The sequence below is a fragment of the Chionomys nivalis genome, chromosome 5 (assembly GCF_950005125.1).
Source record: "Chionomys nivalis chromosome 5, mChiNiv1.1, whole genome shotgun sequence".
Classification (NCBI taxonomy): Eukaryota; Metazoa; Chordata; class Mammalia; order Rodentia; family Cricetidae; genus Chionomys; species Chionomys nivalis.
Genome location: NC_080090.1, coordinates 32104495 through 32131223, shown reverse-complemented (window position 1 = coordinate 32131223; position 26729 = coordinate 32104495). Strand labels below are relative to the sequence as shown.

Sequence of the window (26729 nt, the reverse complement as noted above, 5' to 3'; positions counted from 1 at the left end):
GCACACACGATCTAGAAGTGCAGGGTCAACCCCATGAGGAAGACAGCCTGTCTGGGCAGTCCTCTGCGTGTACCGTGAACCCACAACAAACTCAGCTATCCAGACCCAGGCCAGGGAGAAGACGATCACTCCATGCTCATGGAGACAACAATCGTGCGACACCCCAGAGACTTTGGGAGCAATCACGCTTTTGGCTTGTCTACATTTCTCATTCCTGGCCCCACCATCACAAAGACAAAGATGCCTACACTGAGCACCAGGGGCTGCCACCTGCTAGGCACCTCAGGAGGCTGCCCTGCACTTAGCCTATGCTAACATTCTCTACCAGAAGGGAGGCAGTACCAAGGCTAGGGGCTAAGATTAAAGGGAGGAGATCCAAGTCATATAAGAAGGTCTGTAATTTGATCCTGGCTACAGAATACTAAGGCTTACTCTCTTTGAAGGTAACACCAGCAATACCCCAACCCTTATAGGGATGCTAACCTGTAGACAGAGAACTCAGAGTCTGTAGGGACTCCAGTGCTTGCCAGAGAAGGGCAGAGGCTAGTTCTGGATGGCACTGCCAACAAGGCAGGAAAAGCCAGTATGGGACTGTCAGGCTCAAGAGCCAAAGGCAGGCTAGCAGCGGTGGGAGGTAGCCTAGTACCATATGGGCCGGGAGCGGCCAAGCAGAGTCATGAAGCGTGGACTGATGTAGTCGTAATAGCCCATGTTCTTATGTTCCTCCTGACACCACACCAGCTCGGCACCTGAGTACTTCTCTGCCTCCCGCATGATCAGGTCAAAAGGGAATGGCGAGATCTGGGGAGGCAGAGATACAAAGGGCACAGTCAAGGAAAGACAATACGTGCAGGGCCTGCTCTGGACCTTGGCACCCACACAATGCCCACAGCCAGAGGCTGGCGAATTGAACCTGTCCATCACTACCATACCAGCGCTCAAGAGACCCAAGCAAACCTGCTCCAGGCGTGTGATGGCCACCTGCTCCTCCAGGCCCTGGCTGCTGCGCTCCTTTACCAGGTCATAGTACACCTTTCCTGTGCAGAAGATGAGTCGCTGGACCTGCCCAGGAGACCGTGCTGCAGGGCCATCTTCTGGAATCATTCGCTGGAAGCTAGTTCCTAGGGGATGGACCAGGTACCTCAGGGGTATCCACACCAGCACCCCAGGCACCCCTGGCTCTTCCTGGCTAGTGAGCTGGTTCGGGTCACACTGTTTACATTATGCAGCTTTGGATTCCAATGATGGAATAAAGGACAGGTGATACCCTAAACTGTCACAGGGAGAGAGTAGAGACAGACCTGTGGACAACAGCAGAGCCCTAGGGACACAAACATTCCAAGTGTGGGGTACGGGAATAGGGAGGGCCCCTGAAGGACAGAGAAAGCAACATGCTGGACCCATGATAGTGCCATCCTGCTCCACATCTGTCCCCTCCAGCTGTGCCCACATTACACATGGCACTCAGTCTGCAAGTGCCATGGTGAGAAGCTGTTGGGAGGCCACTGTACATTCCTTTTCCCTTAGCCCTGAAGCAGAGTCTCCATCTCCAGCCCTGGCCATCTCTCCTTCCTGAAGTCAAGAAAGCTGCAGAACTTCTCAGGAAGCTGTTATAATGGCCCTATAATGCCACAGCTCACGTGAGGACCCTGAGGTGCAGAGGGCAACTGCTGGGGGCGGGGATGACGACAAGTTGCCAGTGCACTGGGGGTCCAGCGACACCAATGGAGCTCTGACAGCCCACTCCAACTGGACACTCACAATGGACACACACAGATGAAAACAAAACAAACAGCAACAACAAACCCCATAACTATCTATGCTGCTGAGGCCCTGACTGGCTCAACCCTGTCCCCACTGCTACTCAGGACTCAGCCAAGACAGATCTGCTCTGCTAGCCACTGGGCTTCGTTCTTAAGCCTCCCTGATTCCCTACCAAGTCACACTTCAGGTCTTCATGTGCTTTGCCTGGCCCCTGCTTCCCAGGTCAGTGAAACTGAGTGCTTCAGAGAGGGCAAGCAGGTTCCCAGCAATGTTTGTTCAGTTCATGGGTGAAAATATAGGGAGGGAAGGAGGGAGGGAGGGGAGGAGGGAGGGATGAAGGGAGGGAGGGAGGGAGGGAGGGAGGGAGGGAGGGAGGGAGGGAGGGAGGGAGGGAGTGATAGCAGCAAATCAGACACTGCTCCACCAGCGTCATGCCTCCTGGCAGCCCTTACTGACGGGCTAAGTAAGTCCACTCACTCCTCGGACACTGAGCTTATTCCCAGTGATCTGACCTAGCCAAGGTGCCAACATCCCAATGCTATGGCAAGTGAGGACCAGGACAGGAGCTGCTGAAAGGTCAATGAAGACAGAGCTGGGAGCTCAGGGGCAGAAACCACACAGCAGCCACGAGCCTCACACAGACGGCCATCCCAGCGGATAAGGCACATACCGGACACCATCTGGTCAAAGCTGGACTTGGCGTCAGGGTGCCTCAGCAGAGACTTAGGTGTGAAGACAATGAGCTGGAAGGTAAAAAGCCAGCTGCTAGCAGCCCCTGCCCATCCCAACCCTCACACCGCCCCGGGGCCAATGGGCTGGGGCAGCTCACTGGCTTGCGGAAGGGCAACAGGATCTGTCGGCGCAGCACGTGGAAGTAGCTGGCTGGGGTGGAGCAGTTCACCACAATCCAGTTGCAGTCATAGAGCTGGCTCACCTCGAAGTCCTCAGTGAACACCTGCAGTGGACACTGGTGGCTAGGAGCGGCAATCTACACCTAGGCTCCACTCCATGCCTGGGGAGAGCAGGCGGCACTCACCGGATAGGCATCGGAGTCATCATTACTCATCTGCAGGAACCTCTCTGGCCTTGCCGAAGAGTGCTCTGGACCCTGGAAGTACATGTGATCCAGACAGAGACCGCAGAGACCCCAGACGCGGGTGCCTGGATGGCTTCAAGGAGCAGATTAACCCCGGCTGTACCTGTTCCCACCTTGCCCACAAGTCTGGCCCCCAAGTTCCAGGGGCCCAGGAGGCTCTTCAAGGGACCAAGGGGGTGCCCCTGCCCCTCCTAGCTAGGCCTGCGACAGCCTCTAGACCTTACCATGCCCTCCATGCCATGGGGCAGCAGGAGCACGATGCCGTTGTGCCGCACCCACTTGGCCTGGCCAGTGCTGATGAACTGGTCGATGACGCACTGGGCCGTGTTGTGGAAGTCACCAAACTGAGCTTCCCAGAGGACCAGGGCATTGGGGCTGGCCATGGCATAGCCCAGCTCAAAGCCTAGGCAAAGGGCACCAAGACAGAGCTCAGTACAATGCCGCCAAGCAGCAGCAGTTCCAGTTAAACCCACCCTTCCCCTCAGTATATGCTACCAGTCCTAACCTGGCCTTCCCAATAGGCCAGACACTGGGCCACAGAGGTCTGGATGTGTCTTCCTGGATGTGGAAGCATGCCTCTCTTTTTTGGTTTTGCTTTATTTTCAAAACAGTCTATATAACAGCGCTGGCTGTCCTAAATTCACTCTGTAGACCAGGCTGGCCTTGAACTCACAGAGATCAGCCTGCCTTTCTCTCCTGAGTGCTGGGATTAAAGGCTTGCAACACCACACCTGGTGGAAGCATGCTTTTCTTACACCATATGCTGCCACATTCAGTCTTATGTGGCTCAGGAGCCAAGTCTAAAAACAACTTGGGGACACTACACAGGACCATCAATCAAAAAGACCCCTGAAAATATGTACGGAGTTCCCGAGAAAGGGCAGGCAACTCCCCATGTGTGGGGCTGAACCCCAGGAAGAGAAAGTCAAAGGGAAAGTATGCTGGCTTCAGGTAAACTGAAGGGAAGCATGTCCCTGTGGAGTCACAGCCTAACCTCAACACAGGGCTCTGGGGGTGCAGGACAGAGAAGATAAGAATGACTTAGGAGCATGTGAGTCAGAGACAGGCTCAGCACCAAGCAGTCAACAGCTATGTGCCGCTGTGGATTCTACTGGACTTCCTGTCTGGACACTCTGTGTCTGGTATCCAGAAAAGGGTTTAGGTGTCACAGAGAAAACAAAGCAACATCCCCTTCCTGAAACTGAGATGCCCATTAGACTACGTGAGACGTGATCTCACCTCCAAAATGTTAATTTTCAGATTAGGAAAATGAGGCTTAGGTACAGTGAATACTTCTGATAGATTGCAGGGTTCGGTGAGGCCGGAGTGTGAACCAAGTGTTGTAATAACAAACAGTTCCAGTCTGTCTCCTGTCCCTCTACTGTCTGATCAATTGTTAGTGTCTCCTGTTCTCTGCATAGTGCTTGGCTTCTGGGGCATCTGGCAATGTCAGCCAGCCCAAGGTGAACGCTTACTAAATGGAATACAAATGAATTAGGTGAGATCTAGCAAAGCTCCAGAAAGGAAAACTGTTGAGATCTAAACTAGGATGGAATTATGCACTTTTTGTTGTTGCTTCTTGGACTGGAGAGATAGCTCATCTGTTAAGGGTTTGGCTCACAACCAAAAATATGAAAGTTTTGGGCTGGAGAGATGGCTCAGCCGTTAAAGGCTAGGCTCACAACCAAAAATATGAAAGTTTTTGCTCTTTTATAGTAGAATAACCATCACATGTAGACATTTGCTATTCTTCAATCTTTTCATATGTTTTTCTAAAATTGCATTATGTTATCCAAAACGAAACTTTTTTTTTTCTATTTAAAAAAAAAATCATGATAGGGTAGTGCATATCTGTAATTCCAGCACTGGGTAGATGGTAGAGGCATGAGGGATGCAAGCTCAAAGTCAGCCTGGGCCACGTAGTGAGACTCTATTTTAGAAAGGAAAAAGGTCTTCAGAGAATAGCAAAGCAATGGTTTAGTAGAGTTTAATGTATTTATCCCTTGCATTTAGAATGAGTCGGGAGCTAATAAACTTCTTTAATAATATAAAAAAAAAATGGTCCAACCACAGTTGCTTAGGACATCCTAGTATCTGCTCTCCCGCTGCACCTCTGAGATTGCCTACCCTCCCAGACCCAGGGCACCCCACCCACCTAGAACTCCGTACTCTGAGAGGGAGCTGTTGCACACAGTATAGGGGGCCTGATCAGGCCACAGGTGGTTCATAGGGACACACGTCCTCCGGTCAACTTCCTGGTCATGAAGAACATGGTGCCGGTGGCTAGGGAGAGAAATTGGGACAGAAACAAGAGCAGGTAGACTGTCATCTACTCCAGACCTGGGCAACAGTAGGTAGACAGGTCCTGTTATTGTCCCATAAGGTCTTATGGAATGGTCACACCAAAGAGAATGGACAGCAACATTCTCCTTCCCTGCTGTGTGCTGCTGAGTTAGGAAATCCATGGGCTCAATGAAGACAAGACAGTGACTGGGAGGTCAGGGCCCCTGCCTGCCTCAGCCTCACCTGAATGTGCCCCTCTCCACATCCTGGCCACTGAGCCGCACGTGGATACCCTCCTTTAGCAGCGAACCGAAGGCCATGTACTCTGCCAACGCCCAGTCCACTGTGCGCTTCTTGGTCATGTCTGCCCGGCCACGCAGGATACGAGAGAGACCTGAGAGAAGGGCCGCCCAAGGAACACGGAAGTTCAGCCACCGGCCTGGATGGCTGAAGCACCAGAGCCCTGGGGTTGAGTGCTCAACAGAAAGCAAAGTCTGGAGGTGGGTTCCTGTGGCCTCTCCTCCCCTGACCACAGCCATACCAGGGCTGGTCTGGGTTTCCCCACAAAGGAGAAAGCTGTAGTGGACGGGTCAGGGTGCTCTATGACAATCCCATGGAGGTCTCTCCCTGCTCTCCAGAAGAGAGGACGAAGGTTAATGCCACACACCCAGCGAGAGCCCAGCAATGTGTGCAGAACTCAGCACTAACCCTTGGTGCCATCAGTGGGTACCTCATGCACATTGGGAGAGTTGTGCTCCCAGAAGCTATCTGAAGGAGACAGACATCCTACCATAGCCATGAGGCCCCAAGCTTCTCAAACAGAAACTACAATGGCCACAGCTAAGGGACTGGAATTAGTGACCACCTACTAGCTAGGCTCACAAGCCAGGAACTCATGGGGCTACCCTTTGGTTCTGAGCTAGGGGCACAGCAGAATTCTTCCTATATTCCAGGTTCTCCTCTATACCCTCCACAGATGCAGGGGCTTCTCTGTTCTCCTACATGGTCCAGGAATACACTAGAAACTGCCTTTGACAGATTCAAGGTATCAATCTAAGACCACACCCTGATACCCAGTTGGAATGTGGTATTCACAAATGCCTAACTTCCCAGACCCAGTGGAGAGGAGCTAGTAACATGGGAAGGAGCCCACATGAGGCTTTGAGAGCTGAACCAGGACACCAAGAAGTTAAACAGGGAAATTCCTTCCACAAGCTTTGTCCCCACTTGGTATCCCAACGAATCTCCCTGAAGGGCACAGTCTCAGCTCGGAGAGTGGCCGTGTTGGAGCTTGCACGGCAGCCTTACCTGTGTGGATCTTAAAGTCCTCCAGGGGCACAGAGCTGGCCACATTGCCAATGTGGGTCAGCATGTCCTCGGGGATGCCCGTGGTTGGGCACGTCATGCTCTTGGGCTCTCCATCCACATTAAAGAAGCCTGAGGGGACAGAATCTATGCAGACACTGGTGGTGGGACTTTTGACAGTCCTGGTCAGTTTTCTGTGCCAGAACAGGAAAGCTGAAATTCCTTCCCCCAGACGCATTGGAATAGGAATATGCACTCTGGGACCCGCCTCAACTGAAGACTCACAGCTGTAGCCTACACCTGCCCCAGCCTCCCCTGAGTCCTGGGGTCATAGCTGACTCAGCTTATCCCCAGCAGAGGGGCCCTCTGAATAGATACCCCAGTACTTCCCACCCCCGCCCCTGGCAAGTCACAGGTGGCCACACTTGCTCTAATGTCACCTCCTCCACACTGGCCTGCCTCTGCCTGCAGGAACAGCTCACACCTGCATGGCAGGGACGAGTCTCAGCCTCTAGTTCCACAGCAACTGTTTCCCAGAGCCATTGCATTGTTCCTCGTCAATGACGAGGGCCACTGAGCCGCATGTGCCCCACTCACCAGGCCAGGGGGAGTCTAGCCAGTGCTTTATATGCAGGATCTTTTTATCCTTGGACCTGCCATACGCCTCCTCACAGATCCGGTCGTATTTGGCAATTTCTTCCTGGAATTGAGAGGAAGGCGTGGGCAGACAGTTGACATCCTGGGCATCCAAGGTCAGTCAGTCCAAACTCAAAAGCCCTGCTCTCCATCACCAACTTCTAGAACTTTCTGGGTTCATAGGGATGCCATGGTCAGAGGCCTGGGCAGATACTCCAATGTCTGATGAGCCTGAGCATGCTCAGTAAGGAGATCCAGGGAGAGAGAGCAGGGACTCGGACCTTGTTTTCAGAGGTTCTGACCGTAAAGGCAGAAGGGCTAATGTGTCTATAGACAATTCCAGGCACGAGTCTAGCGCAAGGTTACCTCTGAGAGGACCCTGAAGAACACCCCTACAGAAAGACCCCTTCCTGTCTGAAACTTGGTTTCTCCCCATCATGGCACACACCCGGCTGTAACCATATCCTTAATTCCTCGAGCCCTGTTAGAACCAGGGACTTTCAGGAAGAAGGAACACCAGTTACTCCTTTAAATCTACACTGTCTAGCACTGGGCTGATGTCGTCTGCAGCCATCCCATGTCCCCAGTTTGTCCATCTGAGATCTGTCCCCATGCCCAGAAGTCCCACCTCCCTACCTCAAACTCCTGTAGAGTGACCGTGCCCTCGGCAATGAGCTTGTCCGCATACTTCTTCAGCACGGGTACCTGCTTGTGGATCTGCTTGTACATGAGCGGCTGTGTGAACATGGGCTCGTCCATCTCATTGTGGCCACGCCGGCGGTAACAGACCTGCAGGGGCAGCCAGGGGGTTGTGTGCTCAGTGTACACGCAGGCAGTACATCATCTGAAGCACCCTGAATAAGCAACTCTCGCCTGTCACCAAATGAACGTTCCATGCCAAGGCCTCTGCACAGATGCTTCTTGATGACACTAAACCTCTGTCTCAAAGAACTAGCCCTTACTGAGGATGTGACTAAAGACCTAGCCAGCATGGCATATCGAGATGGGCCATCGCAATTCTCTGACCCCAACACCCTCAAATACTCCAAGCTTGTACAGCAAAGCAGAAAGAGCCCCCTTCCCGGCTCTAGCCCCAGTACCTCCAAAGCACCTGGTTTGTTTGGTACTGGCAAGGATGGGCTACTAAGCCTGCAATGGCAACAGTACCCTCAAACACACCTGACTTTCTTGGCAAGACAGGAATGGGCTACTCACTCCATCCTTGGCTCTAGCACCCTCATATACCCCCAGCATTCCCAGCATAGCAGAAATAAATCATCCACCCCAGCCCTGCCTTGGCCTCTGTCAGTGCCCCAAGCCCACCAGGTCCACGACAACATCTTTGTTGAAGGTATTCCTCCACTCAGCCGCCACACTGCACACATAGATCACGGCCTCCGGGTCATCTGCGTTCACGTGGAAGATGGGTGCGTTGACCACCCGTGCCACGTCAGTGGGGTAAGGTGAGGAGCGAGCCATTCGGGGGTCTGTGGTAAAGCCAATCTGCAAGGACAAGTGAAGCCAGATGTGCCCCTGTGGACTTTTTGTTTGTTTTTGGTTTTGGTTTTGGTTTTTTTTGTGTGTGTGTGTGTGTGTGTGTGACAGATTTCTATGTGTAGCCCTACTATGCTGGAACTTGCTCAGGTCAAAGAGCTGGGGGAGGGGTCTATTGGGGTACCTAGGACATACAGGGGACATGAAGGGGCAATAGTGAATAAGTCCTTGGCCAGATATGACTGCAGTGGCTATGGGGTGGCAGTGGCAGCAAGGAAGCCGAGCCTCTTCTCCACTGGTCCCTTTGCTGCATGGGCATCCGATCTACCAGAGTGACTACAGTGCTCTGGGCAAGACGTTCCCGTTCCCAACTTCAGCGTGCTCATCTAGACAGCAGTCTTATTAAAGTCCTGCCTCCCAGCAAAAAATCAAGAAAGATTAAATGCTGCTGCAAATGCGGCAGAGAACACAGGGTTTCTAACTGTATTAACCTCAGCTGCCTGGAAAGAAAGGGATGCGACTGCCAGCTAAGACCAATGTGCTGAGGGGAGCCCAAGGTCACCTATGGCTACTATGCTGCATCCTTCCGTCCTGGCTGCCCCCTCTACGCTGCTACATGTGGTACCTGTCAGGATTTTTTTCCGGACCCCCCCATACAAAACTCTATAGTATTTGCATAGGATCTATGCAATTAGGTATGTTACTATACCTTTAATCATTACCTAAGACAATGTATGTATGCAAATAGTCACTATACATAAACTGCAGAGGACAAGAACATAAAAAAGCCCATTTGTATTTCGTACAGGTTTAGTTTAGTTTTGTTTTTCCCTGAATACGTGTGTGTGTGTGTGTGTGTGTGTGTGTGTGTGTGTAGTGTTTGGGCCAAGGCATGCATATCTAGGCAGGCACTCTCTGAATTTTCTGAGACACATCTCACTATATAGCTCAAAGTGTCCATGAACTTTCCACGGAGCCCAGTGCTAAAATGACAGGCACGTAGCACCATACCTGATCTGAATATTTTGGATCCATAGTCAATTGAGCCTATGGATGTATATCCTCCAGCTACAGTGATTACAAAACTATCTATAAATGCATATAGATGTATGTTCAATACATATATGTATTTCTTATGTCTCTACCAATTCTTCAGGTCAGGATACAGGGCTGGGGGTCGGGTTCCCTGCCTAAGGTTGCATCCTGAGCTTAGAGATCATGTTCTCTACCTGAGGTCACATGTGCTGGGAAGATGCAGGACAGTGGGATGAACACAGGGCTGGCTCACGTTCCCACCAATCCATAGCCTGGATTTATAGAAATGGGCATGCAACCTGGCATGGAGACCACACCCTTACCTGGTTGTTGACCACAACATGTACTGTGCCATTGGTGGTGTAGGAAGGCAGGTCACTCAGATGGAAGGTCTCATAGACAACACCCTGGCCAGCGAAGGCAGCATCCCCATGGACCAAGATGGACATGACCTGCATGGCAGGGTTTAAACCAGCAGGATCCTGCACCCCAGCCTAGGAAGCCCACCCTCCTTCCTCTTCCATGGAGACCCAGGATCCAACTCTTTAGTATCTAGTCTCTCAAAAGCTGACCTTTAGATGCTACCCTAACCCTCTGAACCCAGACAAGCTCACCTTCCTACCCTGGGCATCCCCACGGTAGAACTGTTCTGCCTTAGTCTTCCCCTGTACCACAGGGTCCACAGCTTCCAGGTGGGAAGGGTTAGCTACCAGCGACAATGTGATGTTTCTGTTGGTGACACGGTTGATCCTCTCATGGTACATGCCCAGATGGTATTTGACATCACCAGAGCCCTGAGGAGAAAGGTGGGATAGGATGAACCTAACACCTCCCTTGGCGAATGAAGGGCAATACAGGAGAGAGCTGAGCCAACCTGCCAGGCTTCTTGGAATGTACCAGAGCGCAATGGCTACTTTACTCCTCACACCAATGATATCAAATGCATAGAAGTATTGGAGGATGTTTTAGAATCTAGGAGTAGAGAAAACTTACTTCTAAACAATATATAAAGTCCCTCTGCAGTAAGACAGCTAAGCCAGGACAAATCTGCCATTAGCAAGGGGGAGAAAATCTAGGCACACCAAAGAGGGAGGCAAACTGGTAAGTCAGACGCAGGGTAAGAGCTAATTGCCCTCAATATGCAAAATGGCTTTGCGAAGTAGTAAAGTGAGGTTCCAAAGAGCCAAGAAAAATAAACAAAAGCTAAGGAAAGGACTTTACACAAGAGATTCAAAATACTCAGCTGATTCATATCAAAAGATGTTACAAATAAATCATTTTGTACCTATCCAACTGGCAAAGAAGAACAAAAAGAACAAAAAAAGACACAGCCTTGGGAGGCACGTGCTGTGGGTGGGCCCGTGGGAGGCTCTGTGGTGTCCGCTCCTTGTCCAGGTTACTGCACTTCTCAACACCACCTGACTACAGTCACATGCTCACTAAAAGGGCGAGGATGCTCGTTACAGCAAGCAGAGTCCTGGCACAGAACACAGGAGCAGCAAGAAGCCAATAAACCAATCTCGTTAGGTGCCAACATGGAAGGATGATGACTTCGTGAGTGGAATAGCCAGGTACCAAGCTGTTCTCATGGCTCCTGGACAAAAATACGTGTGTGTGTCTACAGAGAACATGCCTCACCACAGACGTGAGCAAGCACACACAGATGTGTCACAAGAATGAAATCTCATGGACTTGTGCCTACTCTGTGGAAGAACAAAGGCTTACAGGTTTGAAGGTGTCTGAGGGCCATGAAGATCAGGAAGATCCTGGGTTAGAAGCCAGGGATGTGGACCCTAGGCCTACTCTGATACACAGTGATAGGTGTTCATGGACCGGTTACTTTAACCAACCAAACACCTATGCTGGGTGCTAGTGCTTTGGAGACAAAGTTCTTCCCTTATTCTTGAAAGGAAAACAAAAGTACATGTAGACATGAATGGACACGTGGGGTTACACATACACAGGCACACCCACAAACATACACACTCAAGGCACACACACACAGACATGCTTATATACACACTCACAGACACACATATACTCACACACACAGACACATAGGCACACACACGCACAAAGACATACACACAGACACTCAGACACACACATGCACGCACGCACGTACACACACACCCACTGAGGCTGAAAAGGCCAGAGATAAACAAAGGGAACAGAAGAGCGACAGACAGACAATGTCCAGATTAGGAAACTCAGGCAGAGCCTTGAACCGAGGCAGAGGAGAGGCAAGGAGGCAGTAGGGCTGAGGGTTTGGCATGGCCAGGAGCCTCGGTGGCATGCAAGCCACAGGGTGGGAACAAGAAGACATGTCCTTGACAGGTTAATGGGTACAGGAAGCCATCAGCCCACTCACGTCTCTCTGGCACCAACAAGGCATTCCAGGTTGATAAAGGGACTGTGGGCACAAAGCCTCAGCAACAAAATCTCAAGAGAGAAACTGCTAGGAGGCCCCTGCACTTTCTCTGAGCCTCGGTTTCTCTAGCTGGAAACAGTGAGGTTGGCCTGGATTATCCAATGCAGCACCCAGTCCCCAAAGCCTTAGGGACCTTCTGCAAATACCCCAGCCCTTGCCGCTCTTCTTCATGTTTATTCAGCTCCATGTCTGTTGGTCCGGAAGCTCAAGCCCCAAACTCTCCCAGTCCACCTCCCAAACACCAGGCCCCTCTGGGGTGCCCCAGGGCCAGGGTATGTCACCCACCTCATCTGCTGCTTCCAGCTTGGGATCAAACTGACAGAAGATTTGCTCCAGGTCCTTGCGGATCACGTTGGCCAGCACATTTAGCCTGCCCCTAGGACCAGAATGTCCTGGGCTGGTATCTGATACCTGGCCATCTTCCTATATTGGCCAAGTACAGCCACTCCCCCTACCTGCCATGGGACCTATCAGAACTCTTCCTGCTGGAGCCCTGCTCAAGCCCAACCCTCCAGTCCTGCCTTAGTCTATACTGGGCACAGGAGTAGTTCCAGTCAGCTTCCTTCAGGGGGACTCCCTGCAACACTAGTGATTTAGAAAGCCTTCTGGGGAGGGCAGGAAGCCACCGAGTCACCTAGCATGCCCCCACTCATCCCCTCCCCATTGAACCAACAACCCATTACCTTGGCATGCCCCCCCCCATGAACTTAATCTACTAAGAGTTGCTCTATCCAGAGAGCAGCAGCTCTGAGCAGGATAGGGCAGAAGGGACTCAGGTTGGGGGGAACACTGAAGGGGGACAGTGTGGAAGTCATGGACCAGACTCTTTAGCCCAGCCTGAACTTCCTATTTGAGGGAGTTGCTGCAGGGTGGGCACCAGCCTGATAGGAATACGCAAGTGACTTGAAACTTACCCAAGAGCCCATTAGTTTCAGGTCAACAGTAACCCCAAGCCCGACTCCTAGCTGCACACAACTGCAGGAAGGGAGAGCTCCCTCCAGGTCAGATACCCTCACACTCCCCCCCACCCCCTGCCATGGAACCTAAGGAGCATTCCTCAGCTGCTCTGGGCAAAGCTCTCTACAGCCCAAAGGTTACCATTCACACTGTGGAGGCCTGCACTGGCCTAAGATGGCCCCTCTATTCAGAGAGCCCTCCAGCACATCTCATGGATGTTTGAGCCATCTGTATCCAGGTGCCATCTTTGCCTGCTGTTCTAATAGCCCGAGACACAAAGCCAAAGCCATGTGCTCCATGCCACCTTGGCTACAGGGTCAGCTCTGCCTAACTTCCCACCAGACACTGAGTATTTCCAGGCCCCTGAAAGGACCATGGTAGACAAACCTCAGACCCCTGGCAGGCCTGCCAAGACAGAAACTCTTCACACCATGCGTCTATAGAGTCCCTAAGGCAGTACAGCCCTGCACCAGCCCAGCCACAAGCAGCTTTCCACACTACACCAGGGCTTTGGCCCACAGATCACAGGGAACGAAATTTGGAAGTCTTCATCAAGGGAAACATGGGGTCAACTTACAGCTAGACCGCCAATCTCCAACCCATCTCTGCAGACCTACGTTCAAGGGATGCCAACACAGGGCCACCTACTCGCACATCCCTGAGCACATTCCCTTGACATCCCCTCATTCTAAGGACTTTCTAGTAGAATGTGTCCCAGCCTGAGGTCCTGGAGAAAGCAGCAACATGCCAAAGAATCTAGCTGGGCCCTGGCTGCCTGTGGCTTTAGCCAAGCATTTGGCCCTTGCTGTAACAAACAGCGCAGACCAGGGGCCCTGAGAACCCATCAAGTTCCCTGCTCCTTGCCTCAAGTCCCACCAATGCCCCTCGCCCTGACTTCCACCTTCTCTCTCTCTGCAAGCACAGGGGCTCGGGAGTCCGCAGTGGTCCTACCTGTGTGGCATCCCCAGAATGACGTTTTCAATCCCCATCTCACTAGATTTGTCGATAATGGTCTTAAGAGCAGGAATCATGACCTCACAGCCTTCTAGGCCAAACCGCTTCTCTGAAGACCACTTCCTAGCCAGGAAGTCTTCAAATCTGTTTGGAGAAAAGAGAAGAGAAGAGAAAGGGTAGAAAAGGAACGTTGGGATTCCTGGAAGCTTTCCACAAGCTCTGGGAGCTGAATGCCCAAGACAAAGGGACCAAGCCACCTCCGTTCTGTAGAGTCCAGGTCCCACACTAAACACCACGTCACACTCACCCAACAAGAAGCACATGGCAGGGCAACCTGAAAGTCTTCCCCAAACCTCAGCTGGCACCCATTCCCAGATACCTTTCCATAGCCAAAGATCCATATTCTCAATATTCCTGCCCCGCCACCCTCCTGCTACTATGTAAGCCCCAAACACTTCTACTAAAGTCTAAGCTGAGCCCACGCCCCACTGCTCAGAAAGTCACGAGTCAGATGCATGGCCAGGCCCCTACAGCTCTGGAAGGTCCCTTCTTCCAAGTCATCAATGGGTAGCATTCCACTGCCCTGCCAAGGATGCCATCATGCTCACCCATGCCAGAGACAGTGCAGAGACAGCATTCTGTCACGTCATTCCCATAGCCACACTCTTGTTATTTCTGCCCATGTGCAGTGTGACCTCTGCTGCAGTATTTCTCTGGAGTCCCACCCCTGCCCACCAATGTGGCTCTGATGGTCAAAGTAACTGAGCATGTCTTCCTGATGCTTCGCCTAAGGGCTTCTTCGGGCCTCCAGCAGCAGGAACAAGTGGCCTGCTTTCCCTTGCTAGGTGTCGCTGGTTTCCCAAGTAGGTTACCAGGCGTGCCCCTCCAGCCACACAGGCTGTCCATCAGGTGGTGCTGACCTCATGGAGCGCACCAGCCTGGCCAGCAGGGTCCGCTTCTCCTCGCTGGAAAACTGCATCACACCAGGAGTCTCAAACTTCTGTCGGATCCACTGGCACTGCTCCACATCGTTAATAAACATGAACTCCAGGCCAATGTGCTGGCAGTAGGTGCTCTAAGAGGGACGGGGGAAACGTCTATGAGGAACCAGCAAGAGGGGTGACAGGACCAGAGTCTGAGACTAAACAGGAAGCACCTTCCCCCTCCCCACATGCTCAGAGTGCCAGAGCTAAGCCAGGCATGCCTTCCTGGGCTCACCTCCAGGCGACGAATGATCTCTCGCAGAGAGAGCATGTTCTCCGAGCCCCCAATGAAAGTCGTGGTGGGCAGTTGGAACTCTTTATCCAGATCAGCCTCCTGCAGGTCGTAGAAGGCTGGAAAGGAGCCCAAGGCAGCAGAGGAGGAAACAATGGCGTGGGGTAGGGGATGGAGAACACCGTAGCAGGACCCGCTGCTCCCACCCTTCAGGCCTGTCTGCAAGCCCTGACCACTCATCAGGGAGGAGGAGGATGTGCACCCAGCTGCTACCATGACAGTGGGCTTGGGTAAGTGGTGAGCCTGGTGCAGGTGGGAACATGGCCCTTTGTGGGCACTGGGTAGCAGTAACTGGAACAGGCAGAAAGAGCCACATGGGCCCAGGGGCTCCTCACCAGCACCAGCTAGTATGGCACTGCCAGGCTGACAGGGAGGTGACAACTCTTACCCAATTTATCAATGGTTGTTATCAAGTCTGAGGGCACAAAGGAGTCCAGGTCTGCATCCAGGATGCCCAGGGGGTCCAGCTGGGCCACATGGTGGCCTCGGATCTGGGAAAAGGGGAAATAGCAAGGCTGGACAGATCTTTAGTCCAAGGGAAGCCAAGAGCCCCACCCGACTTCCAGCTTCAGAGTTTCAAGCTGTCACACATCCTACTGTTCTGTTGCCCAAGAATCCCTGATGACAGGCGACAAGAGCTCCAGTTCAAAAGAACAACACAGGGCTGGCATAAAAAAAAAAAAAAGGCAAGAACCTATACAGGAAGTTGGACACTGCACACCATTAGTAAGTGTGATTTTCCAGAAACTTCCAAAGGGTCTGGCATATGAACTAGGAAAATACACATACGAGTAAGGAAAATTCCCATCTGCTGTTGTGAAATCACTTCCATGATTTCCCACGCACTTGGCATGTACACACACAATAATAAAAAAATTAGTAAGGAAAAATTTAAAAGATTGATTACCATTTTAAAAATTAATAGATATCGGCATTAGAAGAAATCAAGCTAAAAATAATCTATGAAGCAAGAAAAATTACTGTACATAGAGATGGAACAATATAGGAATTGTAAAAACTGTATTGAAAGAATAAGATTTCAAAGAACCAGATTTTTAAGAATAGCTTGTTGGCCGGGCGATGGTGGCGCACGCCTTTAATCCCAGCACTCGGGAGGCAGAGGCAGGCGGATCTCTGTGAGTTCGAGACCAGCCTGGTCTACAGAGCTAGTTCCAGGACAGGCTCCAAAGCCACAGAGAAACCCTGTCTCGAAAAACCAAAAAAAAAAAAAAAAAAAGAATAGCTTGTTGGTGCACACCTTTAACCCCAGCACTCAGGAGGCAGAGGCAAGTGGATCTCTGTGAGTTCGAGGCCAGCCTGGGGTCTACAGAGTGAGTTCCAGGACAGCCAGGGCTACACAGAAAAACTTGGTCTTGAAAAACCATAGGAAAAAAAGAATATCGTGTTTTGAAGATTTGAGTAAGAAACTATATTTTAATTATAAATTATAATGACAAAACTAAAGTAAGATTTAAGCACTAATAGTAAGATGTAGCAAACAGTAATATTTCCACAGCAGCATGGCTATGCAGAGAAGAATGATTCCATTTGGCCAGCGGAATAGTCCCTCAAGACAAACAGAACTACAGGGGAAATTTCCTACACTCTGCTATTGCCAATCAGCAGCAACAGTGGACATTGTTATTCTAAGACTGTGGTGTGTGGGCTATGAAAACATCACATAAGCCACTGCACCGGCATCTCTGAGAACATTTATTGTTGGCATCTTTGAAAGGAGATGGTGCCATAAGATGGATGAGGTCAAACCCTTAGTCCTACGTTTGAAGTATAAAGCTGCATCAGAATAAATCCATAATGCATGTTATCTTTCTAAAAAAAAAAATACACACTTCTCAGCTCTGATCACTGCAATTGACAAGACTTATAGAGAACATTCTCAGAACTTCCTGGAAGCCTAGACGGTTCTGGGAGGGAGAAAATAAAATATCTGACTATTCCAGTTATTTTTCTGCTGTTGTAATAAAACACTGATTGAGACCAGTTTGGGGAGGAAAGGGTTATTTGGCTTACAGGTTACAGTCCATTATGGAGAGAAACTGAGAGTAGGAATTCAAGGCAAGAACAAGGAGGCATAAATGAAGCAGAGGCCAAGGGAAGGATCCAAGGATAGGAAGACCACCGCTCACTGCTTGCTCAGCTACCTTTCTTATACAACCCAGGCCAACTGCCTAAGAGACACCGCCCACTGTAAGCTGGGCCCTGGTACATCAATTAGCAATTAACAAAATGCTCCACAGACACGTTCGCAGGCCAATCTGATCAAGGCAATTCCTCAATTGAGGAATTCCCAGGTGTGTCAAGTTGACAACTGAAGCTAGCTATGACAAAGATTGACTCGGGGAATCTTATTAGTCAGAGAGCAAAGGGGTGCTGACCACTGCCAGGGTAGGGAATAAAGACACACTGTAAGTATGGCGGGGGTGTACGGGGGAAGGAAAGGGGACAGCAATTTATAACAGAATAAAATTAATCTAATATGTTAAGTGTGTTCATTAATGAGAAACTATAAAAAGAAAAAGTTGGGGGTTAGAATGATGGCTCAGTGGTTAAGAGCACTGGCTGCTCTTCCACGGGACCCAGGTTCAATTCCCAGCACCCACATGGCAGCTCACAACTGTCTGTAACTCTAGTTTCAGGGAATCTGGCACCCTCACAGAGATATAACATTTAGGCAAAACACTAATACACATAAAATAAAAATGAAAATAAAGTTCAGTTTGGTGGTACACACCTGTAATCTTAGCAACTGCTGAGGCAGGAAGATCATGAATTCAAAGCCAGCCTAGTCTGTAGAGAGAGACTATTGGGGCCCGGGTTGGGGGGGGGGGAGGGCGGCGATAACAACATTCACTGGTTACTTATGAAGGATGCACACATCTTATGTCTGAAAAGCAGTCAAAGGGGAAAAGTGCCTCCCCCGACCCTGCCTTTGCTTTGAGATGCACCCACAATGTGCATCTCAATGGACAGTGGACAAAGGGAGCTGTCCCATGCTGAGTGCCTCAGGTAGAAGGAAAGCTAGACAGATACCACTTACCATCCTTGGTGGCTCACTGCAGAAGTGCCTATCTCATCCCCACCAAAAAGCTGAGTGGGGGAAATCAAGTCCACACTGGGTGAAGCCTCAAGAGCACAAAACACATTGGCACGGACAAAGGGACTGGAGAAATGACGCTATGCGGATGACTCAGACAACCTCTACAGGGAAGCCACCATGGTTCATTTCACAAACATTGGCAAGAAATACAATAAATGGTGATGGAACTGCAGAGTGCAGGAGACACGTCAGTCATCGCAACACGTGGTTTTATTATGATCTCGCTTCACATAGGCAATGCCTGAATCCAGAGGCTCCTGCGTCTGGTACTGGCTAACTGAAGAAAAAAAAAATCAAGCCAGATATGGTGGTGCAAGGTTATAATCTCAGCACTTGGGAGATAGTGGCAGAAGATCAGGCATTCAAGCTCATCCTTAGCTACAGAGCTAGTAGCCAGATGTGCTACAGGACAATATGGACTGAAGAGACAGCTGAGCCCTCTGCAAGTTCAAATCCCCAGCACCCACACAAACAACTAGACATGGTTTCCCATGCCTGTAACCTCAGTTAAAGATAATAGAGTCAGATGGATCCCCCAGAGTTTGCTGGCTAACCAACTTAGCCAAAACAATAAAGCTCTGGCTCAAGGAGAGACACTGTCTCAAGGCAATAAGGCAGAGAGGAAGAGGAAGACTGCAGACATCCTGCTCTGGCCTCACCAACACACACACCTACACACTCACACGCAAGTACCACACATACATAGATGCTAATGGACTAAGAACTATGCTGGGATAAGACCAGATAAAGGCCCTCCAGTAACACCACAGACGTCAGTCTCCATACAATATGGTTCTAGCTGATGTTGTTTGTTCTTATCAAGATCAACCATGAGGTCACACTTTCTGCATCTTTCACCAGTCAAGAAAACACAATGAACTGGAAAGATATTTTGGAAATTCTTGGGACCAGCAGGATTTGGCATTTCACCCTTTTCTTGATTTAGGGATATTTACAGACATAATGAGATATGTTGGAGACAGGACCCAAGTCTAAATATGAAATTTGCTTATGGTTTCACAAACACCTTAGAAGCAGAGCTGCAATGTGGTTTTGTGCAATGGCCTCGGGATGCCTGTGTTTTGACTACAATCCATCACATAAAATTAGGTATGGAATTTTCCACTTCTGACGCCACATTGATTCTCAAAAAAAAAAAAAAATCTCAGACTTTGGAGTTCTTTGGACTTTTTTTTTTTTTTTTTTTTTTTTTAGTTTTTTGTTTTGTTTTGTTTTGGATGCTCTACTGGTCCAACAATCACTGTGCTGCCCATGGGTTCTCAGGCTAGTTAGACCCCCTGAGACACCATTTCACCTCATACTCCCACACAGAGGGTGATGCCAAGTGGGAGATAGCGCTGTTGTTTCCATTTGCCAATGCCCTGGTGTTCCCAGGCCCATGTAGCAGCTCGCTGCTCCCTCCCACCAAGTCTCTTCAGGGCCCAGGATCCCAGGCATCACCCTCTGCATGTCACATTTCCCTTGTGAAATGCCTTCTGCTGCCAGTTCCCACAGATATCCTCAATGACTGCGCCTGTTATGACATCAACACCAGTGTGGCCCTCCAATTAGTCTGTTCTGTCAGGAACATGGATCATCAAAGACACACTGTCAACGACTGGGCCCAGCCTAGGGATCCAAGCCTTCCGAACGAACAGCTGGTGGGGGAGCCGCGTTTGGTAAATTATTGATTCATGCCATCTCCACTAATGGAGCTCCTGCTGTACACAGTCCCTGTTTCCTGGAATGCCCAGACTAGAGAACAGCTACCAAGTGTCAGAGTGTTCCACAGTCACTTATCACTAAATGCAATTGATTACCTACTAAGTGTCCCTCTAGGCACTCAGGGCATCGTGTGTGCGAGGTGGACAACAGCATGGGGAAACAGGCAGGCCAGCAAACACATTCGAAAGCTACCAGGGAGGTGCTCTGAGCTCTAGATGGCATATGACAAGGCTGCTTCTCAATGGAAGTGACATCAGAGCTCAGACTCCCACTTCTCTCGCCTACTGCACCCTCCCCACACCCTCCTTGCCCAGGCCTCGATCGACCAATCGCTCTCACCTGGTAGGCACGGATCAGGGACTGCACTGCCAGGTGGTCTTCTACCAGCTTGCTGGTCTTGGTGCAGCTTGAGACTGATGGCCTGATCTCGTGGATGCCAGCAGGGGGCTGCGGCTGAGCAGGACCCAGAGAGGCCTCCTTACTAGCTTTCTGGAAGAAGCTGTCCCAGGACTGGGTAGGGAGAAAGAAAGACCCCAGCCAGGTCAGGACGTGAAGAGTTGCTATCCACAAGGCACTCCGTGTTCTTGGGAACCATGGTGCTCAGGGCGTCCCAGAGCCTCAATTCAGGGACCCTCTACTAGCGCAGGGCTCCTACCACTGACCAGGATGCAGCACCTGGGTGAAGATTCAGCTACAACAGGGACTTCTGCCCTGAGGGAAATCTGTCCTTGCACACTGGGTTGCAGGTCTTAGGAGATGGCAGCATAGTGGGCACAGACCATGAGATCTATGCATAGGTTTTTGTTTTGATTTCTTTGAGACAATAATCCTACTACTGGTAATATATTCACAAATCTATATACACAAGTGTGTCCAGGTGTTTCCTTCAGGGTTGTCTGTAAAAATGGTGATGTCCAAACAACCTAAATGACTATCAATAAGCAACTGGCTAAATAAATGCAGAAGCTGGACAGCTATGCAGTCTGCAATAAAAAGGTGCATCTATTAGGGTGCATACAGGATACTTAGTACCAACACACAGGGCAGGGAGGACAAGCAGAAGAGGACCTGTGGCCCAGCTGCTTCACAGAGAAGCAAGACGAGGCATACAAACAGACACTTCTGGGCTCTAGGAGAGTAACAGTGTCCTGGGGAGGGTTGCTCGTCAGGCTCCTGGGAGAAGCCTGTGTCACATGCGAGAGGCCTCAGGTCCCATTCTCAGCCTGGAAAAACCCTGTTACCTTCTACTCAGTCCCTTGTAGTGCCAGTGGGAGAATCTGTCAACAATCCTCATGGAAAGCAATGTGACAAGACATACCAAAATTGCACACATATATACCCTTGGATGGAAGAAAATTCTTCCTACAGCCAGCTGTGTGCACACATACAAGTACACTCTGCAGCACTGTTCATGACAATCGAAACAGGAAGTGGACCAGAAGCTTGTTACTGGGGGCAGGGTGGCATCCATGTGATAGGCTATTACACAGGTGAAAATAAACAAGCAATGGGGCTCTTCATGCATGGACACGGAGAGAGCTGAAAGAGCCAATCAAAGCCAAAGAACCCAATAGGACTGCTGCCTGTCTCTTTGGTGGAAAAGTGGGGAAATTCCATTATCTTTACAAAAGGTTTACATAAAGAAAAATCTCAGAAAGAGAAGAAACAAAGAATAAACCGCGTGGTAGGCTGGGAAGGACCTCTTGATTTTTCATACTTCTTGAGTCTGGAGCATGTGACTGTTACCGGCCTCCCACGCCACCTTTAGTTGTCGATGGGTATTAGTTTATCAGATGCTATATCAATAGGCATTTATTTCTTGACTTCACCTCAGGAGCCATCTGGAAGGAGCTCAGCATAACCAGGGAGGACTGGTCTCTGGCATGCTGGGCAAGGCATCCTCGTGGAACCACCTCCCACCAGTCTCATCAGCAAGAAGCCCCTCCCTTCTTCCCCACACAGATACACAGGGGCTGAGGTCATGGCTGCTTCCCAGCAACCCTCATGCCACCACACACCCCAGCAGCTTCTCGCCCATGAAATGCAGAAGGCAGATGCCAACCTTGTGAACACTCTGTGGGTTTTCCAACCAGGCAAAGTACATCTCCTCCACGTAACTGGAGCTGACTCCACTTCTGCTGGGGACGGTGGTCGGTGGCCCAGAGGACATCCTGTGCCCACTGAACACTGGGATGTCCCGTGTGGCCAGGAGCTTCATGGCCTGTGGTCCCAACCTGAACGGCAGCAGCCTCAGCTGACTCATTCTGAGCATGGGAGATGAAGCAGAGGCATAAATCACAGGACGAAGTCAAGAGGAAGCTCAGATAGGTGCAAATTCACTCCTAGCAGCTATGGTCCTGCTAGATGGTGGCCCCAGACTAAGCCAAGGTGAGACACAGGTAACACACTCTTCCACCTTCATTTCTGAGAAGGAGGTTTCAGCTCAGCAACCTTCTCCAGTGCTCTGAACCCCAGTGCTCCTGGGCCCTTTCCCCCAGCCTAGGCTCCCTCTCTGTTGGTCCCAGGACCCTCCTACCCTGCCCCATATACAGCCCTGCTTCTGAGGACACTTAGCTTAGGTCCTGGAGCCCACTCAGAAGATCATAGGATATATGTGGGCAGTAACCCAAAAAAGGGCTGGGCACATAGCCTACCACCTTGGAGGTGGGGCAGGAGTCTTCCAGGCACTGTGAATGGTTAGAAAAGGCAAGGAGAGGACACTGGGGAGCAAAGACTCAGAGAGACAAGGGGGGACAAGACACACTATGGCTAGAGTTGCTGGTCACTGGTCAGAAGTTACCAGTGACTCCCTATGAGTGCAATACTGGGTCAGGACACCCTTCCTCTCAGGCAAAACCATAAGGCAGGAGCCCAGGCCTCACCAGCCCTCGCTTCACGGATGTGAGGACTGAGACTCTATGTGGTGGAGGCAAAACCAAAGGAAGCAAAGTGATGCTTCCTGCCGCAGCTCCTTCTCGGGCTATGAATGCTGCCTGGAACTCACACACGGGACAAACACCACCCAAAGCACTGTCAGCCCAGGGTGCTTACAAGCTGGAGGCCACCCACGCACACAGACACAACACTGGGTTCCCTTCACTTGTCAAATTACTTCCCTTTGCCAAGGAAGAGGCTTGAATAATGGGCAGGCAAGCTCTCAATGAAGAGACTTCCTCAGCCACCTCTCCCCAGAACAGGAGTCTTAAAGGTCCCCTCCACTCCCAGAGAACCGCCAGGCTCCCCACTCAGATGCACCAAGGCCCCCTGCAGGCCCAGTGTCTGGCCACCTCATGGAAAGTGGGATCTCTGTTCTGACCCCATGGCTATGAGCAGCGGCTCGTCTCCTGCTCAGCCCTGCCCAACCCAGCCCGCCTGAGCAGATCCCTTCCTACTGAGAACTACTATGGCTCTTCTGCCTTGGCAGGCCAAGCCTTGAAGCAGAGAACAACCCTAGAACCACTCATCAGAGTCCAGAAGCCCAGGCCCCTTGTGCAGCTTTGGGACTGAGAACACATACACTCTAGGGCAGTGGCTCTCAACCTTCCTAATGCTGCACCCCTTTAACACAGTTCCTCATGCTGTGGTGACCCCCCCGCCACAAAATTATTATTATTATTATTGTTATTATTTATTATTTTGAGATAGGGTTTCTCTGTGTAACAGTCCTGGCTGTCCTGGAACTCACTTTGTAGACCAGGCTGGCCTCGAACGCACTGAGATCTGCCTGCCTCTGCCTTCCAAATGCTAGGATTAAAGGCATGACCACTGCCCGGCTCATAAAACTATTTTTTCTTGCTACTTCCTGGCTGTAATTTTGCTAGTTATGAATCATAACGTAAATATCTGATATGCAAGATACCTGATATTCAACCCCTGTGAAAGGGTTGTTCAACCCCCAAAGGGGTCATGGTTCTAGCCAGCATAACTGGGTCCCGGGTCCTGCTTAGAGTTGGCCATAAATAAATGCTCCTAGGTGTGTCCAGCCAACTGTTCACCAACTGCACCTCTCCACCCTAGCCCTGCCATGAGACATCACTGGCTGGAGCTCCTGCAAGGGATCAAGTCCACCAGAGGACAGGTATGGCTCTCTCTGGCTGCCTCTTCTCAACAATGTAAACTCACGTGAGTTGGAGGGACAGGCAAGTTCCTCAGCCAAGGAAGAAGGGTGGTCTCCTGAGGTGACCCGCAGCAAGTCTGAACAGAGAAAAATCAGTAACTAGAAAATACATTCTCCTGCAGGAAGGGAGGGGGCCTCACAGAACTCCCGAACTTCAGGATTCCCTCCCACACACAGTGAACCACAGCAGCTTTCCAAAGGTAAAGCATGGGCCCCAGGGTCAGACAGCTGGGGTCACAACTCGGAGATATCACAAGAACCCAAACCACCATGGGGCATCGGCACCTGCATTCTGCACAGCAAGACAAATACACTATAGTCAGAGAAAGGGCCTGCAGCCAGGTAAGGCTAGGGTCACAGTGTTCACTCAGCCCCTCAGCGGGGCGCAGAGGCAGAGAAGTCTGAGTTGGAGACTGACCAGCTGTCTGCTCCAGGACTTGTGTCCTTCTCACAGCAGCACGGAGATCTCTTAAGAGGCAAGGTCCCAGTTACTCCATCTGCCAGTTTTACCCCCACAGAGGGATGGGACAATTCAGGCCAGATAGGGACAATGCCTGGCTTTATCCAGCCTGGCCCTGTGTAGGAACACTGTGTTTTACAAACGCGGAACAGTCTGGGCTGTTATGGCCCTCACCCAACCCACAGGGGATGCCAGCCCTTCCTACCCCCATGCCAGCTGGGCTGGAGGACCCCAGAGCTCTACTGGGCTCTAAATCTACAGACAGAGCCCTAGTTAGCCCTGCTAGGTGCTGCCCATACAGGGCAAACTGGCAACAGGGACCCCAAAAGAGGGACCTGTGCAAGCTTCTAATGGACAGATCTTGGGGACATCTCTCTCTGGAACCTGTGCAGGCAACCTGCTCCTAAGTCTCTCACAGGTGCTCAGGTGAGGCTGCTCCATAATGGCTCCCTTGGGAAAACAGAAGAAATCAGAGCAGGGAGCCCCCTCCCTCCACCCCCAAGACCTCAAACAGAGCAAAGAATCAGAATTTGCATTTCTCTCTACTCTTGGAAACTGGACGCCAAGGAGCTAGGCAGCAGGGTGGGTCAGGGAGGGGGTACAGGAAGGGCCAAACTAAAATCCAGAACTGGGAAAAGTTCAAAGACAGGTGAGGCCTGTTTGAAGGTTACAGGTGGATGTGTGGCGGGAGCTACACAGACAGGCATGGGCTTGGACCCTGTGGGTCTTGCGGTTTCAGAGCTGGCCTTTGCAGAGTATGGCCCTTGGGGTCAGGTAAGGCCTCTTGGGGCCTTGGAAGGGTGGGGAAAGCACCTCCCATATTGGCTGAGACTTCGGACTACTTGAGCCAGAAAATCTGGCCAGCCTCAGTTTCTTCAAGTGGAACACAGACAGCAGTTAAAATGTATAGGGCCTGTCCCCGTGAAGTCCTGGGACTTCGAAGCTGCCTGCTTATCTTGCGCAACCCTGGGGCCTACTCAACTTCAGTGCAGCTCTGGGCAGCCCCCTCTCCCAGGAAGGGTATCAGGCAGGCTCCTCCCCGGACCACGGGTTGTGAAGAATGGGAAGGGGTCTGCAAGCATCCGGCTGGTGACCCAGCACTGAGGCCGGAAGCCCCCCTGTGGGCGCTGCACTCCTTTCCACGAAATCTGCACTCGCCTGCTGAACCGCACAAAGGGCCAGGGGTCCTGAGGAACTCCGCACTTAGTCAAGGGCGAAAACAAGGTCACGTCCCCCCCCCCGCCCCACCCCCGCCTCCAAGGACCGGATTCAGGGCAGTGGGTCGCGGGCAGCGCTGCCCCAGGATCCAGCAGCGAGAAGCAGAGAGGCCTGCCCGCGGGAACGGGGGTCTCGCCGCCCGCGCTCACCGGCTGGCCGGGGTTCCGGGCCCCGCGGTGCTGGGAGGCTGCGGGTCCAGGGGCTGTGCAGAGGGGGAGGCGCGCGCGCGGAGTGCTGGACCAATTACCTGGGTCACGTGGCGCAGCCGCCCGCGAGCGCGCACCCCCGGGATTCTGCGCGTCGTGACGTCTCGGCAGACGCCCCGCCCTGTCTGCGGCCGGCGCTGTCCGCGGTGCTGACCCCCAGATCCAAAACAAGACGCGGCCCCCAAAAAGGCAAGCAGGAGTCCAGGCCTGCCCTGGCCATGTGACTGGAGACCCTCCTGAGTCCATGAACCTCAGTGTCCTCCACTTGAAACTAAGGAGAATGTACCAGAGTAAAGCAGACGTGTGTGCGTTTGGGGCGGGAGGAGAGATAATTTCCACTCTATAGTCTGTAAAATGGGAATACTATTAAAATATTAAAAGTTCTGCTGTCTTCAGGCTGTTTGGAAGAAAGGTTGAGTCACTTTTTGAGTGACTGTGGCCGGGGCTTCCTTCCCCTCAGAGCACCATTGCCACAAACTATGCTACAGTGACTATCTATACGGAGACTGTGGGAAATTTCCCTGCACATACATAATACAGGTGGGTGACTCTTAGGTGTTGCTGAGTGGTGCGAGTATGTGCTTTCTCAGGCCAAGGAAACAGTGTCCTCTCTGCTGGGATTTTTACTCCCACTGACAGTGCAAGAGGATTCTTA

General features: G+C 51.3%; 1 protein-coding gene across 2 annotated transcripts in view; it reads right to left on the bottom strand.

The window, feature by feature from the left end:
- Positions 1-26148, bottom strand: part of Ogdhl (oxoglutarate dehydrogenase L) — a 28275-nt gene extending 2127 nt beyond the window's left edge. Inside the window, exons 1-23 of one of the 2 annotated variants that reach the window (XM_057770502.1) lie at positions 26116-26148; positions 24196-24267; positions 22136-22337; positions 20413-20583; positions 15619-15721; positions 15174-15289; positions 14876-15030; positions 13953-14099; positions 12330-12420; positions 10228-10407; positions 9937-10065; positions 8408-8587; positions 7721-7873; positions 7046-7148; positions 6452-6580; positions 5387-5537; positions 5016-5143; positions 3085-3263; positions 2801-2872; positions 2594-2719; positions 2435-2507; positions 958-1121; positions 647-801 (exon numbers count right to left, since the gene is read on the bottom strand). In XM_057770502.1, coding sequence (XP_057626485.1) covers positions 647-801; positions 958-1121; positions 2435-2507; positions 2594-2719; positions 2801-2872; positions 3085-3263; positions 5016-5143; positions 5387-5537; positions 6452-6580; positions 7046-7148; positions 7721-7873; positions 8408-8587; positions 9937-10065; positions 10228-10407; positions 12330-12420; positions 13953-14099; positions 14876-15030; positions 15174-15289; positions 15619-15721; positions 20413-20583; positions 22136-22336 — 2906 coding nt within the window. In that variant the 5' untranslated portion in view covers position 22337; positions 24196-24267; positions 26116-26148. Of the gene's footprint in view, positions 1-646; positions 802-957; positions 1122-2434; positions 2508-2593; positions 2720-2800; positions 2873-3084; positions 3264-5015; positions 5144-5386; positions 5538-6451; positions 6581-7045; positions 7149-7720; positions 7874-8407; positions 8588-9936; positions 10066-10227; positions 10408-12329; positions 12421-13952; positions 14100-14875; positions 15031-15173; positions 15290-15618; positions 15722-20412; positions 20584-22135; positions 22338-24195; positions 24268-26017 lie in introns of both variants that reach the window. The other variant, XM_057770501.1, reaches the window with a different exon arrangement.
- Positions 26149-26729: the final 581 nt, after the last annotated feature.